The sequence below is a fragment of the Pempheris klunzingeri genome, chromosome 21 (assembly GCF_042242105.1).
Source record: "Pempheris klunzingeri isolate RE-2024b chromosome 21, fPemKlu1.hap1, whole genome shotgun sequence".
NCBI classification, from domain to species: Eukaryota; Metazoa; Chordata; class Actinopteri; order Acropomatiformes; family Pempheridae; genus Pempheris; species Pempheris klunzingeri.
In genome coordinates this window covers 20,553,486-20,573,914 of record NC_092032.1, presented here as the reverse complement: position 1 = coordinate 20,573,914, position 20,429 = coordinate 20,553,486, and the positions used below count along the sequence as shown (strand labels likewise).

The following is a 20,429-nucleotide window of genomic DNA, read 5'->3' as shown; positions in this document are numbered from 1 at the left end:
ATCAAACGCCTAAATTTGGAGCTTTCTGGCATAAATCATATAAAAGAAGTGGACGTAGCCGACGCTGAAGAGCCTTGAAGCTTCGTTCTCTCTAGTGTCCAGCAGGGGGCGACTCCACTGGCTCCAAACAGGAGTCCGATTGGATGGAAGTCAATGATTGATTTATTGGTTTATGGTCTCAGTCGCTAGTTTACAGTGTGTATCCACGTCACTGTGTATATTCAAATAGCCGTGAACTTGTTTTTAGGTGCTATCGAAAAAGTTTTGTCAGTGTGAGGCTGACCGAAGGATGTTAACATAAACTAATTATGTTTTTTAGTGTGTATGCCACTTCAGATGTGTCTATATAATTGTGCTTTAAGTTTTATCTTCAAGTACGTGTGTGTTTGTATGTGTTATGTTATTTTATACTGCCATATGTTCTACTAGGGAAGGGTTTGTAATTCGTAATTTGTCGATGTAAAAGCCAAAGAAACTCTAAGGAGCTGTGCAGTTTCATATTCAGTCAGTACGTTTTGTTTTAAACCATGTTTTTCACCAGACAAAATGACCAATCTCATCCAAACATGGTCACTTCTGGCTCCGGAAAACAACCAAAACGCCAAACTCGAGGCTTCAAAACGTCCAAAAACCAAAAGGTGACGTCTCGATAACTACGTCCACTTCTTTTCTAGAGTCTGTGGTACCTGGCCACCAGAATCTGAATCGAGGAAGAAGTTGTGAGAGATGGTGGAGGATCCTGATTGGAGTGGTAAGACAGTCAGTAATGTTTACAGGGTCAAAACACTAAAAACACTCGTGTGTCATTGCTTGACTCATCTGTGAAGAGGAGCTGCTGTTTGCTCAGCCTCTGATGTTCACTCACAACCAATCATCAGGAAGACTTCAGTGCTTTTTTCCTGCATACCACCTAATTGTGCTTCCTTACAGAGGACTGTACGTCAAAAGGTTTTCAGTAGGTAGTATGCAGGATGAGACTTCAAACACAGCTACTGATTCGGTGCTTCCAGCAGGCTCAGGCCGGGAGGGGCGCATTTGACGCTCACCCCGTCCCCCCTCTTGCGTTTGCTTCCTCACCTGGGATGACAGAGATGGTTTTGAGCGCTCGCAGCACCCTGAACGTCCTTAAGGCTGACACATTACCCAGGTCCACAAACTCAGTGACATATCTGCAACAGGCCGGGAGACAGAAGCACAAGAACAGACACACACAGAAGGGTATGACCACACTGAGCAACAACAGGCCGACACAGAGGGAGAGAAAGATGGAGATACGGTAGATACAGTAGAGACAGGCCGGGTCGGAGGGCAACGGTGGAGGTTCAAGCCAGAGACATCGACTGTTGGCGAAGGCGAAATCAGACGGTCAAAGCTGCTCGCACGGACGTGAACTGGAGACAAACTCGACTCCGTCTCAGAGCTTCAGGTCTGAAGAAGAGTTTCAACCTCAGGAGTCACAACGAAACCTTTTCCTTTAGGTTGTAAGATAATATTCCAGGTGTCAGCTCATTATCAATGATTTTCTTATCTAGCTGATTAGTAAACTGGTAAAAAATCAATCAATTTGTCCGCATATTTGCTAATTAGCTAAATGAAACTACAAAGTCTGCTGCATGCAAACACAAAGGCAGGTTGAAGATGGTTAAAATAACATATATGTTAAGTTCTAATAACATTAATGTTAACGAGAACACAGTTTGCTTTTCAGCCTAAAAGCCTGAAACCATCAGTAGGAGGATAATAAGTGTGGCTGCTATTGATTAACGTTCAGCTGTCTGTAATAGGAACAGTCGCTAGGGGGCGCTGGTTCTCTCATCACAAAGTTTATGGTTGCATGAAAGAATAAAAGATTTTCATGTTTCGTTCATTAAACACCCGACTTTCACATTTTAAAAAGGTGGTCGCTAACAAGTGGCTAGAAGAGGCCGCAGAGTTTATCGGGGAAATTCCGCAGAAATACGGGAACATTTATCGGTTTAGTATTTTATAACTGTAGTTTTCTCACACTGTGGCGTAGCTTAGCGCTGAAGCGGCGCGATCGCGGTGAAGCCCAGCGTTAGCTTTTTACATATATGCTGCAGAACTCATAGCGGTGGTGTTTATTTCTAGAGATTATCTCGCTGAACAAAACGTGTAAATGTCATAAACTTTTGTTTGCATTAGTTTCCCATTGGTCGAGGTTGAGGGAACCAGGGCGATGCTAACTTATAGCTAATAAATCGTTTATAAAGACACCCAGAATATTAGCTAGCTAGCTAAACAAAGAAACTGCTGCCATTGATTCTAAATCAGTCGTCTCCAGTTCAGGATCGCTTGTCCAGCTTTTGCAAACCTGACTTTTCCTTCTTTACTGTGTCGACAGTTCAGATCAGGTGATTACACCTGCGACCGCTGATTAGGCAGCGAGTGGGAAGTGGGCGGGGGCTGGTGCTGCAAGACATGGCAGACATGGGACGGACAAGAGAGGACGTTCACGACGACGTTACGATGACGTTACGATGTTTTTATCTGTCCCGTGTCGCCCCCTGGTGGTGGTGAGGCCTTACCTGGGATGACTGAGATAGTTTTCAGGGCTCTCAGCACTCTAAAGGTTCTCAGCGCCTGCAGGTTCCCTACTTTGATAAACTCTGTTAACAGCCTGTAGGGGGCAGTGTGGTGTCAACATACAACAAAGGAAGAAAAACATAAGAAAGTCTGAAAATACTGCGGTGATTTACAGGAACAACCATGATCTGTTAGTGTTAACGTGCTAAAACAGCAAAAGAGTTAGAGAGTTTGGGGCGCTATTAACCGCCATGATGCAATCAGGAGTGTATTTTTACAGATCTGGAAAGAAAACAGTTAAAATCAGAAGAAAGTTTGTGTTTTTCATGAAACAACATCTGTGATAACGTGTTGGAAAAATATTCAGATGGTACTGAGGACCAAATTAGCTTTTTCATCAAATTATCGCCATAATTCACTTATTTAAGCGCGTTAGCTAACCATGACGACGACAGAAGAAAAACTAAAGTGCAGAAAAGCCAAACATATTTTTAATGTAACTGAAGAGTTGAAATTAAATTGTAAAACATTTTGTTCCAACGTCAACTTAATAATAAAATCCAGAAACAGTGTCTCCATTACAGAGTCTATTTTTCAGCTGTAAAATGTCCAACTCAGTATATTGTAGTTTAAAAATGTTAATAAATTATTATTAATAATAATAATAATAATCCTAATCTTCCAATAGTTTATGCACAAGCTAAAACAGGTTACACAGCCTATAAATTATTGCAACTTGAATAATATTTTCGAGATATCAAGACAACCTCCCGGTGCTCCCGGAGGTTTCTCTTTTCCCACTGGGTTTTTTTGAGTTTTTCCTTCCCGAAGAAGGAGGGTCATAAAGGGCAGGTGATGCCTCGGACTGATCCATTGGCCTCATCGACTGCTGGACTCTTTATTAGATTGTTTGTTCGCTTACACTTGTTTATTTCAGTGAACTTTGTAAAGCACTGTGAGACACTCTGTTGTGATATTGGGCTATACAAATAAAATTAATTGAATTCAATTGAAGCTATCTTTAAGCAATGTTTCCCAGTTTTGCCAAATGCACTTTTAATGGAACATAATTGCGTTCTGGATTAAAATCACATGTTCACACACCATATTTCAAGTAATCTTAAGTATTAAAGTCTTGTCTTTAGCTGCAATCTTAAAAATTGTAGTTCTAAGTTGATTTTTAACTTTAAAAAAACAAGGAAAACCCACTGCATTTCATTATTTCAAGCTGAATCACTTGGAAGTTCCACTTTTTTAGTCAGATGAGGCAGCGGAGAGCCGGAAAAAGGCGACAGGCGGCCATCTTGGGTCCGCGGCTGGATGGAGTCATCTGATCGTGAGCCGCTAACGGCCGTCCATTACAGCTCATATTTCACCGGCGTTGACTGGCAGGCTGATTGAATTACAGTGGAGGCGGGGGGCTGTGGGGGGGGGTGGTAGAGCAGCCAGAACAGGCCGTTTACATGCAGGTAGAGACGGCCAGCAGATAGAACCAGTGCCAGCGGAGACACTTCGTACTGGAGGGGCCAAAAGATCAGCTGTGCTCCGGCGGTCACGTGCTGAGAGCATCACTTGTACTGGACGTTTGAAGGAGTCACACTCTTTTTCTTACTTGGTTTTCAATGAATGTAACGAGCAGATTAAAATGGAAAATAAGAGTACGGGGGTCTATTTCCAACCATGACATCTTTTCTAAAGGAGTGTGTTAGTGTGTTAGACATTCAAGTTGTAGAAACTAACCTAAGAATAATTACTTCTGGCCGTCCCGTCCGTGGAACCGGCAGTTTTATCGCGCTAAAAACATACTGTGAGTTTTTATAATTCAGCTTCCACCTTCATGTGATTATCTGCTGCACTGAGCATCTCGGGGCACATTCGTCACTTCGAAAAACGTGTTCCTCCTTTTCCAGAAATCTTTCCCCGATGGTCTGTGTGGGATCAAACCATCCATCCATAGAAATAAGACTGTGAGTCCTTTCACCATCAGAAACTCTGAAAGCTTCGGCTCGAGTTGTTTTGCAGCGAGAATTTAATCGCTGATGTTACCTAAATAACTCCTGTAGCTGTGTGTACATCAGACGAGTGTGTTTGCTCGGTTACTTTCCTGTTTTCTTGTCTCCAAACATGAGTGGGAATCTTAACCCTTTAAAACCTGAGCCTCAAAATGTCTGCTTCAACTTTTTTTTTTGCTAATTTTGACTATGAAAGGGTCAGAAAATGTCCTGTGAGTGAGTGCTGTTGACCTTTATTACAGAAAACTTTCAATATCTGGCAGTTATTTGCAATTTACTGCACGTTATATGTAAAATGAAGAAAAACACAAAAACTAAATTTGATTTTAGAGTTTTAGTGGGAAAAAAACAATGCAATTGAGCACGAATAACAGATTTTGCAAGTTAAAGTTGAAATTTGGCTAATATAGGCTGCAAAGAACAACGTCTCAGCTTCCAGAAGCCGTCGGATCTTTTTTGATGGCACAAACCGTGACGTAATTACGGTAAAATCCAAAGTACGCTCGCCTAAACGTGTCCCTGACGACACACTACTGGCACCCTGTTGCGTCTTCGCCCGAAAAAATGAACGAGGAAGGAGTCGATGCCAGCTGATGTTCTGCTCCAAGGTGATAATTTAGATGTTTTTAATTAACACACTGAAGATTTATTGATGGTTTTATTACACTGAGGAGAAATAAAATGTTGCAGCTTTAATGCTGTGAAAACGGCTGACGGGTCTGTTGCTGCTGCTGGTGCAGTGATGGCAGCCATTAACATGTCATTACACCAGCAATATCGGTAACACAGGGGCGGGCCGAGTGTGTGTGTGTGTGTGTGTGTGTGTGTGTGGTTGGGGAGGGGAGGCTGATGGACACTGTTACCATGGGAATCCTGACTCAGTGGGATGGGAGAAAAGCATCAATCAGACATTTAGTGTGTGTGTGTGAGAGACAATGTGTGTGTGTGTGTGTGTGTGTGTGTGTGTCTATTTACCGACCATCACTCTGGTTTTAATAAAGCCCGGGCACAGAGGGGTGATGTGTCAGGGGCAGAGTGTGTGTGTTAGTGTGTGTGTCCACACAGTACAGCACTATTATGGTGAATTTTTTTTTTTTTTTTCTGTGGGTGCAACCACATGTTCACTTAACATGATCTCCATCCTTGGAGTGTGTGTGTGTGTGTGTGTGTGTGTGTGTGTGTGTGTGTGTGTGTGTGTGTGTGTGTGTGAAGAGGTGACTTATGTGTCCCTGTCCTGCTAAAGATCCATCTGACCACAGGACGGCCCTCGGTTCAAGGACACACACCTACTGACATTGTGTGTGTGTGTGTGTGTGTGTGTGTGTGTGTGTGTGTGTGTGTGTGTGTGTGTGTGTGTAGCAGCGAGATCAACACCCCCCAACAAACAGACGGGAGGTGAAGGAAGGAGCTGGAGGATGTTTTTTTTGAAGAAAGCTGTGTTGTCATTTACTTTTCTTCGGTTCCCTGAAGCCACCTCAAAGACTCAATTTCCCAGAATGCCTCTCTCACAGTCGCTAAAAGCAGGGCGGTCAATGTGGTATTTTCTGACGAGGCGGCAACATGGATCAGTTAACAGCAGCAGTTACAGCCTTTAAATGGAACATAGTTTTAAAGATAAAATAGAAGAGTTTTTATTTAATATATTCATGGAAAATGTTTTTTCAGAGATTTAAAGCGACAGACAGGAAGGAGTCTGTCACAGGAAATTAGTAATTTGAGTTCCTCGCACAAATTAGTAATTAATACCCTCAAATAAGTGGATAATTGGTGCTCTTGGACCACTACATCAAACCCTCCACTTACTTCATTTAGGACCTCAAATTAACAGCTTCATTCATTTGTCCCGATTGTCTCTCTGGAGGTTTGATGGATTCAGCTCATTAACATCAAACACGTCGTGTTCGGTTAAGGACAAGAAACCTGCTGCATCATCCAAAGTTTCTTATTGATATATATGCTTACAGAGTGTTTAGGGGGAAGAAATAACTGGGTTTAATCTGTATTTATGTTAATGTCACGCAACACAAGTGGACCAGAGCAGAAAGGTCACAAACAGCACGAAGCTGTCGGTAATTTAGAGGCACAAACTGATAATTTGAGGGAACAAATATGCGCATACAGTTCAATTCTACCCATTTTTACACGACGTCATGTGTCCTCGCTGTCTGCAGCAGACGGCTTGTCACTCCGTCTCCAGCGACGGGCCGTTCGGAGCAGGAATGAACTTTAAATGTTTGACTTCCACTTGGACAGAAGTGCTTCTGTTAGAGCGTAACCCGACCCGACGAGGTGAGGCAGGGACGGCGGGCTTGGTTATTATAAGAAAAAAAAATAAAAAAGCCAACCGGACACGTTGGCTCTTTCAGCCGTGATGCTTCACGGTTCTGTACGGAAGCGTCACTCTTATTATACATAAGATTATAATATATTTACATAAATGTGTTTCCACATGAGGAAGAAACACTGAAACTGTGAATCTGTCAGCGTGATGATGTCCGTAAGGTGTCCGAGTGCAGGACGGTTCTCCACTTTAGGAGCCAAGAAAGAAGTGGACGATGCTGAGGAGCCTTAAAGCTGCATCCTCTCTAGTGTCCAGCAGGGGGCGACTCCACTGGCTCCAAACAGGAGTCTGATTGGATGGAAGTCAATGAGGAAATGAGCCGAATTCTCTCCTGATTTATCAGCTCAGTGAAGAGACGATAAAGGCTTGTACGCTTTAGGGGGAGACTGCGTTGTGACTGACCGATCAGAGGTAGTCTTCATGGAGCGAGCTGGCTCCAGAAAAAAACAAGATGGCGACGCCCGTAAAGCGAAACTCAAGGCTTCAAAATGGCGGTCCACAAACCAACCGTGGCAACATCCATCTCTTTTATACAGTCTATGGAAACAATACGCTCCTCTCCCAACCGACAAACCACACGTGGAGATTTCTCTTAACGCCTTTTCTTTCATCTGTCAGGTCATGTTTGTTGTTCTACGGTAGAGTTGGTTTCGTTTGTTATTTCCCAGCTGCAGATATGACGATACACGCCGTAAATGAGCCCCTAAATGGTGAACCTTCAGTGATCTGTCCCTGGATGGGGCGTAGCGGCGAGCTAGCGAGCACAGCCAGACTGTAAAGTACAGCAGTGTGTTAGAGCCAACTGTTTTAATGGTGAATTTGTCCTTTAAGTGAAGCCATTTTTCCCTCTGAGGGATTCGGCGGCAGGTCGCCAGGGTCGCCTTACGTAACTCTGCAGACATGGCGTCCCACCATCCGAGGGCACCTCCATCAAGACGCTTCAATTAAGCGGGCGGCCGCGGCGGAGGTGACACCGCTTCATTACACCACGCGCTCACCTTGGAGCCGAGCCTCGGGGTCAACTATTGATCCGATCGGTTCATTCTGATCGTTTATCTTCCCGCCGGCGTCCCTCGCTGCACGCCTCCCGCTCCTCAGCTCTGTGATTGATCGCCGCCTGATCGCTAACCAAACCAAACGGCAGCGATTTCCCATCAGTCAGTCAATTACTGAAGTGGACGGGTCACGCTCTTCTTCTCTGTGGGCGTCACTGACACTCTCACAGTCTTTTCTTTCTGTTTTTTAGTGAGAACTGACACTTTGACAGCCACGTGTGTGCTGAGTGAGTTTAGGAAGCCTCGGGCTGCTCAAACCTGTAATTTGGAAAATGCACGGGTGTCACTTCTCTTTTTTTCTACAAAGACACTGAGTAAAGTCATCTTGTTCACCGTGGGGATCATCCAGCCGGCAAGTCATTCACTCATCTGGTCTGTTTTTAGTTTGATTTTCTTGTTTTGTCTTTTCAAAGGAGCTGAACAGAATGAATTCAGCTCTGCTCAATAACCTGCGACACTCTGCTTCAAACACCAGCAGTGATACGATGCATCACTACGACTCGTTAAAGGGCCTTTGAGTCGGTGTTTTCCTCCACACTGACCATCATTTCCTGATCATATCAAGTTTTACAGTAGCTTAAGGCAGAGAAATGATCCATCTCATAAAAAAAAACTAAACTAAGCTATTTTATAATGTGTGGGGGAGGAGGGTGGTGCTTTCAAAGATGCTATGAAACTTAATATTTGAGTGTTGAGCTGTAAGAAATACAAACAGCACTCAGACATGACAAAAGTAATCTGATTGTCACTCAGTATTTAATTAAACAGCATCGATGTCTATCTGTGATTATGCCGATGGTCACTCTGCCTGTATCACGACCCCCCCGGACCACAGCGGACCGGCTGTGACGGGACTTCGCTAAAACTTTATTGATTCTTTTCCATGAAATCGTAACTGATCAGAGAGAAGTTTGATTAAACCTGTAAAACTGAGAGGACATTTTTAGACTCTTTACTCTTTACAAAGTTCTGCATTTAAAAGTGGGACAGTCCAGTAAAAGTAGTGGAGTGAAGTGTGTGTGGTGTCTCATCACAGCTCAGGCTTATTTCTAACCACACAGATTTATGCTTATTACGTTTCTTAATGGGACACCAGTTAGTTTTCTCCCTCCTCTCACGGCCGCAGCGTTTGGACTGACAGCACAGTTTCTGCTTACTTTGCAAATGTGTCTGAATTGAACACGCAGCCGTCTGCTTAGCTCCACAAACCATCACTTTCAAAGTTTTATTTTTAATTCCACGGCTCTAATCCCGTCGTGTCGCACTTTCCGCTCTTTTCCTGCACTGATGTTTCACAATAAAAGCCTTCCAGCAGCTGAAATTTGTATAATCACTTTTTTCTGGTGGGATTTTAATGTGAAACCTGCACAGGAAGTGTTAATCCTACTGTAGCGTGACATTAACTCATACTAAGCTGCGTTTTGGATGCTTGTTCCTTCTTTGTCCGTTTTAAAATGTGTGTGGGTTCACTCTTTGATTCTTTTTCTTATTTTTAATTTCATCTCATGAGACAAAGACAAAAACATGAGCAGCAGAAGGAGTGTAGTAAAGAGTCTGCAGGCTGTTTTTCAGTGACAGGTTTAGAAAGAGAACATTTCTCACCGCAGTTGGTCAACACAGCATCAAATACAAAGAAATAACATGAGGAGGGAGCGAAGTGAAGCATTACAGCAGGAGAACGAGTCTTTCCAGGGAACTCATCAGCAAACACAAATATGAAAACTATTTCATGTTAGCAGAGAATAATGTTTATTAGAAGAGGAAACGACCTGCAGCTCATTAAACAAACCAGGTGACTAGTTTGGGTTTAAAGACTCGTTCTCCATCTTTAATCGCAGCGAATCTGAGCTTTAGTTCTTCGCTCGGCTCTGCGCTCCACGTGTGTGTGTGTGTGTGTGTGTGTGTGTGTTTGACTCACGCCATGACGATGACGCTGAAGTCGAGCCAGTTCCAGGGGTCCCTCAGGAAGGTGAAGGGTCCCACACAGAAACCCCTCGCCAAGATCTTTATGAGGGACTCGAACGTATAGATACCTGTGAAGGTATACCTGAGGAAGGAAGGAAGGAGTGAAAGACAAAAGAACGAGATGGTTGTGGAAAGGAGGGAAGTTAAAAGGAGAGGAGAAAAGGAAGGAAGGAAAGACAGACGGAGAGGGAGAGGATGTCGGGGATGAAATGTTAAGGAAGAACAGAGGAGGAGGAGGAAGGAGAGCAAAGTGGAGACAAGCATGAAGAAAGAAGTTGAGATGAACAAAGCAAACAGAGAGAGGGAGGAAGAGGAGGAGGAGGAGGAGAGGAAGAGAGAGACCAGATGAATGTCCAACTCAGCCGAAACATCCTCCACTTATTTATTCTGTCCCCAGAAACAAGTTTGCTGTCGTCTTCCCCTCCTCAGTCAGCGACAGATCACACTCACTACATCTTAAAATAACCTTCATGTTCACGGGGAACTACTTTCTGCACATTGTGCACATCTTAATCTCTCTGTCCGGCACAAAAGGTGGAAATCTGTCCACACTGAAGGGGATTCTGTGTCTACAAGTCCGACCAGCAGGCAGGAGACGGACGCCATGGAAACAACGTTCAACGTAGCATCATCACAGTGGGTACAAATAATAAATATGGTGCTGCACCTGACCTGGACACCATCAGGCAGTCAGACAGACAGACAGACAGACAGACAGACAGACAGACGAGGCTCCAGGTGTACTTACTCCAGGTATTTGGCCCAGTACGCTGGCTCGGACATGGCCATGAAGCAGCAGTTGGTCAGGATGGTGCACATGATGAACAGACTGAATAACGTGAGCAGGTTAAGGAAAAGGAACCAGGACAGGAAACACATGATCTGACCATCCACCCATCCACCCATCCACCCATCCATCATCCATAGAGGACACCCATTTCATCTGTGATCTCCACCCAGAACAATACTTGAACTCTCGGTCCCCACCCCGAGGAGGCGATCCACCCTTTTCCACGGACTTAAAGCTGCTGACTCTCATCCCGACTGCTTCAGCTGCAAACCGTCCCAGTGGCTGCTGGAGGTCACCGTCTGAGGACGCCAACAGAACCACAGCAGCTCTGAGCTTCCCAAACCGGACGCTCTCCTCACCTGGACATCCAGTCCTGATCCGGTGACCAGGGGCAGCAGCAGGGGCAGCACCAGGGGCAGCACCAGGGGCAGCAGCAGGGGCAGCACCAAGGGCAGCACCAGGGGCAACACCAGGGGCAGCACCAGGGGCAGCACCCACCAGCGACCAGCTTGGCCGACACGTAGGCTACACTGCATGCAGCATCAGTCTATTAGTGTAATAATTGACCTGAATCACTTCCTGGTTCATTTCTCGGGTCAGTTTACGAAGCGTGGTGAACAGTGAGGGAACAGTGAGGGAACGGTGAGGGAACAGTTCACCAAACGTTCTTCATGGCGACGACTCAAAGTGCCAGAATCAGGCCCAGCGAGTTCAACAGTGACGCCGAACTGAAGCTCAGTTAAAAAGACTTAAAAGTCATTAAAGACCTGCGTTCGTCTCTGATATTCAGCAAGGACACTTTTAAAATCTCAAGAATTATGAACAGAGTTTGGCGCAGCTCTTCTGACGGAGCTCCACTCAAACCTGAACGATCCAGTGGACAAATCTTTTTTTCTGTGGCTGATTTCTGAAAGAGACACTGACAATATTTCAGTTATTTCCCATTTTCGTTCATGAGATGGGGGACCTGGGGGTGACTTTCTCATAATCGGAGGGGGGAAAATAATCATTGATTGGGTAACACCTGCTACAAGAGTCAGATGTTTAACCTGCTATTAAAATTTGTGGAAAAGTTTTTATAGTTTCTTGGGCAGCAGGTGGGTGGAGTTCAGCTCCGAGGACAATTAGACAGTCAATTCAGAGCACTTTTCTGTGATTTACGTCTCTTAGTCAGTGCGAATAAGAGCTCCAACTCACATGCAAAATGGAAATGTCCTCAGTTTTATGTTGGTGTTGGAGGAACTGAAGCTTTTATGGCTTGTTCTCTCTCTCTGGAGCGTCAGCTGAACGCCTGAAATGTAAATGTAGAAACATCTCCTCTCTCTCTCTCTCTCTCTCTCTCTCTCTCTCTCTCTGTGTGTGCAAGTGATTTTTACATGTGCTTTTTTTTTTTAAATACCTTTCACTGATTTCCCATTAGGGCTAAATAAAGACAAAGTGAACTGAAAGGCTGCGCCAAGTTAGCATGTGTGTTTCAGCGCTCCCCTCTGATGCCTGCCACATTCAATACAGCAAATTAATATGCCATTAACAGCACCAATGGGAGAAAGGGCCCACTCTTGTCTAATCATCATATAATGGGGAGCAGTAACTTTCCAAACTGTCAGATAGGCAGCAATACATGTTAAATATCACCTTCACCTGCCATGTGCGGCACGCTACATGCGATGAGGTGGGAGAGACTTTGTGAAACCGCGCTCAGCTGTCAATCACAGCTATAAATGAATCATAATTATTGTAATTTGGCAGGAGGAACATACTCCCCGTGTGAAAGCGGCCCAAACTCCAGCTGAAAGTTGTTTGAGCTGCAGGGTAATTGTTGATTGAGTGCAGGCTGTAATGATGTTGCTGGAGCGTGGTGGCAGGCGGCGAGATAATACGGTTACCGATTGACAAACAACGCAAATGTCCCCCCACCGCCGCCGCCGCAGAGCCAGGAGCTAATTATGCTGTAATGATAGCCCTGCTGTTGTGGACCTCCCAGGCCACCGTACCGGTAATGTCATTATACCTCCCACATCCACCGCAGGATCTATCCTCTCTCCCTTTCTCTTCCTCCATTTTCTCCCTCCTTTATGTGTCTCCATCATCCGTCTTTTTTTTTTTTTTTCTGAGCTTGTACAAGAAGATAGTCACTTTAAGCCACAGACTGCTTTTATTTTGAAAGAATCGCTGGAAGGAAATGCATCCGGTTCGTCTTAATTTCAGCTTTTAAACAAGAAGAAGAGATTTGGTTTTTGACAGCTTGGTTCTGTTGGTGGATAAATATCAAACGAAGTCTTAAACGAGTCCAGCCGGACCTCTTTAAACCAATTAACTTAACATAACAGTTCATATACTTGTTATTTCTACGTTTTCTAGCTTTCATGTTTCACTTCTGCTACATCATTATGGAGATTTACAGACATAAATCAAACCAAATCTAACACGGCGATAACGCAACGGTGAAGGCAGAGCTGCAGCTACAGGAAGTCACAAACAGAAGCACTTCATCTGACCAAACGCCGACGTCTCACCTGCTCGAAACCTTCATGTGACTACGGTGACTCCAGTTTAGTGGCCTGTGCACGTCAATGAGCGTTTGATGATAAATACTTCTAAAGGACTCTTGGACTTGATGCCTCATCACCTTCGACACTTTTACGTGGGGTTTTTTTGGGTGAGGACGCCAGGAGGAGTAGCATAGATAAACCGATAAACTGATAACACGGTGCTACTAACTAGCTGAACGCTCTTCAGAGGAGCCAGACCAGCACCAGGACTCGGCTCCACCACGGCACAAAGTCACCAACACAAAGACGATCCACTCACAACAAGACACAGCTGCCGGCTTTACTGCAGCTCCGAGGTCCCACAGCAAAGCCTCATGGGACACAAAGTCCAGTGTGTGTCCTCCAGAACAAGGCCCCATGGGAAATGTAGTCAAACATACTAACACACTGATGTTCTGAGGGCAAAAACACACAGCACGCAATCTTTGTTTTCATGTGTGTGTGTGTGTGTGTGTGTGTGTGTGTGTGTGTGTGTGTCCAGCTTCTCATGGTGGCGCCAGTGTGGTTGGGCATAAATCCAGAACACACTTGATCACACACACACTTGTAAAAACACTCATGCACAAACACACATACTAAAACTCCACTTGTGCTCCTACACACACACACACACACACACACACACACGTTCTTACTTTTGTTTTGCCTCTCATTAAAACACACACACACACACACACACAGCACATCAGCGGCGCCACACCTCCGTTGCCGACCTCTTCCCCCACTTATCCCCCTGACAACAGCAGCGTGTCCGTCGGCTCGACATCTCTCAACACCAGCAGCCGCTTCACAAGGTAAAAATAGACGGGTGTGAGGTGAGGATGGGGGGGGGGGGGGGGGGGGGGGGGGGTGTCGAGGGGACGGCTGTTGAGTTTTGGGTGTGAAGTAATATCTGTCATGTTGGCTTGGCGTCTGGTGCCCGGGGCGGACGGCGGCGGCGTGGAGCTGGAGTGTGGCGTGGGACGGGCGGTGGGCCAAAATCCCACAGCCTCCAGATCACTGAGGCCTCTTCCACAACATCTGGAATTCAGTTTGATATCACTCTGCGGGGACACTGATCGTGAAATCATGAGAGTATTTGCTTTCTTTATGGTGAAAAGTACGATTTAAAACACTTTTAAGCGTCATCTGGCTCATAAAGTTTAAAAAGTGGTTGCACACAGCACAGAACTCCATTCAAAAAACACTTAATTTAACGCATGCTGAGGCCTTTAACCACATTCAGGATATCTAAATGAATTAATTATCCCATTTTATCTTGATTTAATATTGGAGACAACTAACTGCAGCTACAGCAAAGATTTAATCCACTTCTGTTCTCTCGTGTGAGTCAGAACGATGTTTACAATGAATTTTCTTCCCGTAATTAACTTAAACCTTTAGCAGAGGGTCCAGAGAACGTCTCACTTGTCTTATTTTTGGGGGGGTTATGACACGGTGAGCGTTGGGTTTCATATTGATCACAAAAACTTTCACGCTCAAACCCTAAGTATTATCAAATCTGAACATCTTGAAGAAAAAGTGTCTCCCATCTCAAAATAAGACGTTTTTATTATGAATAAATGCCGCAGTGAATCGAATAATGAATTTTAGGACGAGTAGGACTTTCTCTCGTAACAAAATAATCCCTTAAATCATCACTTATACGTGTGGCTGAGTCCCCGTCGCCTGAAAGAACTCAGCTAAAGTGAGGAGGCTTTCACCCGCTGGTCGGCACCAAACTACCAAACCTCAACTACAGGACGGACGGACCAACTTTGAATGTTAATTAATAATAATAATCCCACCGGTTCCACCTTTAAATAAAACATTTAACCACGTGAGGAATGACGGCAGCCTTCATTAGAGTCTTCAACAGGTGTCAGACCTTTTCTCCCTGGACTTGTCACGACTCGTCGTCCAGCGCCCGAGCTCCATCTGTCCCCTGTAGGAGGAGGTCAAAGGTCGGAGGAGGCCGGAGCTCAGCCCATAACAGACCCCGAGGTCCCGTCAGCGCCGAGATTACTGTAACAATCTGTCAGTGTGTGTGTGTCACTGTGAAGTTTGTATATTCACCTGTGTGTGTGTGTGTGTGTGTGTGTGTGTGTGTGTGTGTGTGTGTGTGTGTGTGACCACCTTGATGGGAAATATTTACAGGTCATGTTTATAGCTCGCCAGACAGCTCAAGATGATATCTGGCTTAGAAATATGACCGACAGGATGAGCCCCGTGATTCACACACACACACACACACACACACACACACACACACACACACACACACAGATACACACACACACACACACAGGGAGTTGACGTGATTGGTAAATACACTGTCATTGCTTTACTTGTGCCTGGAAACCATCCAGCTGTAGGAGGCTGCTCTCAGAGAGGATCTCTGCCAATTCAAAGCAGAATTTAAGAGTTGTTAAAGTGAAGTGAAGCTTCTGGAGGCCAGAATATCCTGACTTTTACTCATTAGTGCAGGTCAAACTGCAAAAATGCCGGATACTACGTGTCCCATAACCCAAGCTACAGACACCCGCAGGTGTATTTGTACTAGAAAGAACACTTGGCTTTACCAGCTTGTTCTTGATTGATGTTTAACTCTTCTTTAATTCTAAAGGGGGATTATTAACTGTAACTAAAACAGCTATTTACACCCTCTTTCATTATTATCAGTTTTCAGCTGCAGGTTGGTTAGGTTTAGGAAAAGACGATGGTTTTACTTAGAATAACAGATCTGATAGAAATATAAAAGCAGGGTGCATTAAACACTAAATATAATCTTTCCAACATACACCTGGGTGTAAACAGTCAATGCAGCTACTAAATGCAGGTGCAAATAGCATCTGCCTGAATAAAAATTGTTTTTTTTAACATTTTCATCTTCTCTTCTCTAAACTGTGGCGGCTGGACAGCAAGAGATCAACGTTCAGAGAGATTTCAGGCAGAAAATCAACCTGAACTGATAAAAGTAAAGAGGCCATGTTCCCTCCAGCCCCAGTGGAACCTACACCCTAACGCTGACCGTGACTCTAAAGCTGATTTTCACGTGTATAATAAGTGTCGTGGCCCTTTAACTAGATGAACACAATGTTCTCTGAGGACACGGATCTTCTTGAAAACCAAGCGGTATCGCACCATTTAGTGCCACGTCAGGCAAAACAACGTGATGAGATTAACCAGCGCTGAAACAGTGAAGCAGTGAGACGCCTGCAGGCCTGAGCCGCCCACCCTGCATCTGTTTGTTTGTGTTATCACCCCCAGCGCCGTCAGGGTGGCCTGGCTGCTCACACACAGCATCCTTCAACACACACTGAACCCCGCAGGGAAGCTGCTCTGTCACTGACCTCTGACCGCTGCCCCCCCCTGCAGCCATTTCCCCTCAGTCAGCAGCAGATCATAACACTGTGGGGACATGAAGCAGAGTACAAACAGCAGCAGCAGCAGCATCGGAGGGGGTGTAAGGATATGAGTGGACCAGGATCTTGATGGCGATTCGGCGGATGGGGTGGAAAGGGCTGAAGATGTAGAGAGCTGATGTGGCACTGAAGCGGAAGATGGCCTTCCCTTTGTTCAGGACTATGAAGGTCTGCAAGAAAGACAGAAAGACAAACGTGTGGACATTATATGAACAAATCCAGTTTGTGAGGCGCTCTCTGAAAAACAAGAAACTAGACCCTGCTTGGTCTTCTGTTGGGTGTCAGCAAGCTTTGAATCCAATCAAAAGATGACGTAGATTTAGGAAGTGGACTAGACTTCATGGTGCAGTGACTTGTGGCGTCATGGCCGTAGATTTACCCACAGCGATAAAGGAATCTGAATCTTTTGAATCATTCGTGGGACGAGCAGATGTTAGCAAGTCGTGCTCTTCGATGCATCTGTCGGGAACATTTTGCTGCCCTGCAGAGTCGTGCTCCGGCTCCCGTGAGCGACCTGACGAGCTTGGTTTAAGTGAACACACTAATAACTGGAAGGTTTGCTCGTTATTTAACGTGATGGAGACATTGTTATTTCGTGGTGTTGGTTTGTACTTCGCGCATACAAGGCAGGAGACCCCAAATGTAAAGACGGAAAACTGCTAACGTGTACGAGATAAGGAGGAAACTTCCAGCGTTGCTTCTGGGTTGTTGGAAAAGACGGCGAGTTGTTAGTCTTTTAATAAAATGATGACTTGTTTCGCTCTCGTTTTATTTGATTTGACTTCAGACCTCTTCTGCTCCGTGTTAGTGACCATGAGAAGGAGCTACAGGAGTTATAGTCTACATATGAAGAAGGCAGCACACTTCTGATTCCTTCTCCAGCGCAGCGCAGCGCAGCAGTGTGTGGAAGCCATGAGTGAACTGAGTTAGCATGTGACCTCCTCTAAGTCAGACTCAACGGGAGAGAGCAGCAGAAGGATCACATGTACCAGGTGTAAACAAGGTCTGGGAGTTTAAAAAGGAGGGAACAGGAAGTGTGGAAGGACTCTCTCTCTCTCTCTCACACACACACACACACACACACACACACACACACACACACACGGTCACCTCCCCTCTGGTCTTCAGCGAAGTAGGCTACCAAAGAGTCAATTTATCTTCCAGGGATTCTCCAACAGGAGAGACGGGGTATTTCCAAACCCTTCAACCACACACACACACACACACACACACTCTCACACACACACACACACACACACACACACTGGGTCACCTACCCTCTTGTCTTTGAAGTAGTACGGGTCGATGTCTTCCAGGGGAACGCCCACCAGATGAGACGGGATGTCGGCGAAGATGCGTGGCAGCTGTTTTCCTGCCTCCAGGTCGGGCCGGCGCCGGGGGAGCACCACGTCGCCCAGGTCCTGAACACACACACACACACACACACACACACACACACACACACACACACACACACACACACACACACACACACACACACACACACACACACACACACAGCATCACCACCTCCGAAATATCTCCCATCTGCTGCTGAAGCTTCCTTAACATCTCTTTATTTCATTCAGGTTTTAACCGCCAATATCTTCTGGCTCGTTTCAACAATGCTTCCAAGCTGTGTTTATCAGGTGTGTGTGTGTGTGTGTGTGTGTGTGTGTGTGTGTGTGTGTACCTCCTGGTATTGTTTCTTGCGTCGGGCCTGCTCCTGGGCGATGCGCTGCTCGATGGCCGCCAGGGAGTCCGGCGTGAAGCGCTGAAAGCTCTCTGGTCCCATTGGAAACACACAGCCAGCCATCTTCTCATCCTGATCCTGCTGCTGACTGGCCCGGTATACCAGCTGCAGACGGGGAGAGAGCATCGGCACACACCTGGTCACCTGGGAGTCCGTTTGCCCTGCTTACTCACACCTTTACAGCCATGTTTCAGACACCGCTGTGGCATCTGTTACCTGTTCCATCGTAACAACAAAACTACAGAGCTTAACAAATGTATCAGACCTCCACCCAGTGTCAGGTGTTTGCCTCCGCTGCCCTAAATTAACAGTAGTGCTGATCACCAAACTATTTCTTTAGTTCCTGTGATGGTTAACCCTCCAGTATGTGCAGCTCTTTAATCAGAATGATGGATTTGAAGCTGGGAACTATTTGGAGCTCAATAACAAAAGAGACGGTGGAAAAGTCCATGAAAACAATCAGGGGAGGAGGTCAAACTAGATATTAAGATTTCTGGTTAAAATATGTGAATAAGGACTATTTAGTTGTTCCACTTTGTTATTTGCCTGATAAATAATAATACAATGTTTAATTTGAAACAAGTGTTTGTCTCGTTGTTATGACAGCTGGTCTGAGACATTTGTGAAGCACTGTAACTCTAAAATCAGCTGTTTTCTTCCAGTTGGAGTGGAAGAACTTGACCGGTCTGCACAGAACGTGCATGAAAAAAAAAATTAGGGTAGAGCATAATTAGCACAATACAAAAGCAGGAAGTCATACAAATTTGAAAAAGAATAAACGGGGTTCTGAGAGGAATCGGACACGGTGACCATAAATCAGAGATCTCAAGGAGCCGAAACATCAAAATAAAGAATAAAAGAGTGAGCAGACGAATCTTTGATTACAGCATCACATGATCATCATTTAGGCCAATAGGCTGAAGTGTATCGAGGCTGTAAATACAGCTGATTGGGTGTTTTAAAGAGGAGGACAGACAGCATCCAGGTGTGTACAGGTGTAGCAGCACACACTCTCACACACAGCTGGGCACTGATGTTACGTTTCTATATCCATGTGTGCAGTCGGATAATCACGGGATGTCCAGGTAATGAAGTGCAGGCCGACAACAGTGTCTCATTAACACTCCGAAACGGGGCGATCGAGTATAGAGTTACACTGAGAGAGAGAGAGAGAGAGAGAGAGACTATAGGGTTACACAGGGAGTGACGAAAGTTCGGAGAGAGCAAGACTGACAAAGTGTGAGGGTGTAACATGTCTGTGTGTGTGTGTGTGTGTGTGTGTGTGTCCAGACCATCTGCCTTGGATCCTAATTGAATGATTAGACAGGCCTCGTTTTTCAACCCTTCATGCATTTATTCTTCACAGCTCCCAAATCTGATTTCTGAAGTGTGTGTTTATGTGTGTGTGAGTGTGAGTGTGTGTGTGTGTGTGTGTGTCCACATCAAAGGATCAGGCTCTGTTTTCCATTCTTATCAAAAGCTGTCGTCCACTCCTTCACACACACACACACACACACACACACACACACACACACACACACACACACACACACACAGGTTCAGTCCAGTAGCTCCTGATGGGTCCTGGTTTCCATTCTGCTCGGACACTTGCTCACGTACACACTTGTTTGTTCCTCTGCACTCGTCACGTAAAACATTCCCGGAGTTGTGCGGTCGATCTGAGGAGGATCATCCTAAAGTCCACAGAGACGTTCAGGACGTCTGCTGCTCCCTCGCTTCTAAGAAATAAATAAACTGTCTGCAGGTTTCAGTCATTCAGTTCTCGTTCGATCACACGGGCGGGAAGACGCACAGAAACAGGAAGTGAAGCGAACAAACGAGAAGGAAAACAAACTACAAAGTGAAACGGGAAGTCGTTTAGAAGTGCTGCTCTGTCAAATACAAAACCATTTCTGTCACGTCCATCAAACACTGATTAGAAAACACTGCTTTATATATTCAAATGTGTGTTTTAATAGGAAATCTAAAGCTGAATTCCTCTTTTCTTCCTCT

The 20,429-nt window shown here is 45.3% G+C and overlaps 1 protein-coding gene across 1 annotated transcript in view; it reads right to left on the bottom strand.

Annotated features, from left to right (window-relative positions):
- LOC139221452 (sodium channel protein type 5 subunit alpha-like) overlaps nucleotides 1-18,488 on the bottom strand; it is a 131,540-nt gene extending 113,052 nt beyond the window's left edge. The window contains exons 1-6 of the mRNA XM_070853373.1: nucleotides 18,357-18,488; nucleotides 17,941-18,084; nucleotides 16,715-16,833; nucleotides 10,666-10,755; nucleotides 9,871-9,999; nucleotides 1,078-1,169 (exon numbers count right to left, since the gene is read on the bottom strand). Of these exons, the coding sequence (XP_070709474.1) occupies nucleotides 1,078-1,169; nucleotides 9,871-9,999; nucleotides 10,666-10,755; nucleotides 16,715-16,833; nucleotides 17,941-18,084; nucleotides 18,357-18,479 (697 nt within the window). The 5' untranslated portion in view covers nucleotides 18,480-18,488. The remainder of the gene's footprint in view (nucleotides 1-1,077; nucleotides 1,170-9,870; nucleotides 10,000-10,665; nucleotides 10,756-16,714; nucleotides 16,834-17,940; nucleotides 18,085-18,356) is intronic.
- Nucleotides 18,489-20,429: the final 1,941 nt, after the last annotated feature.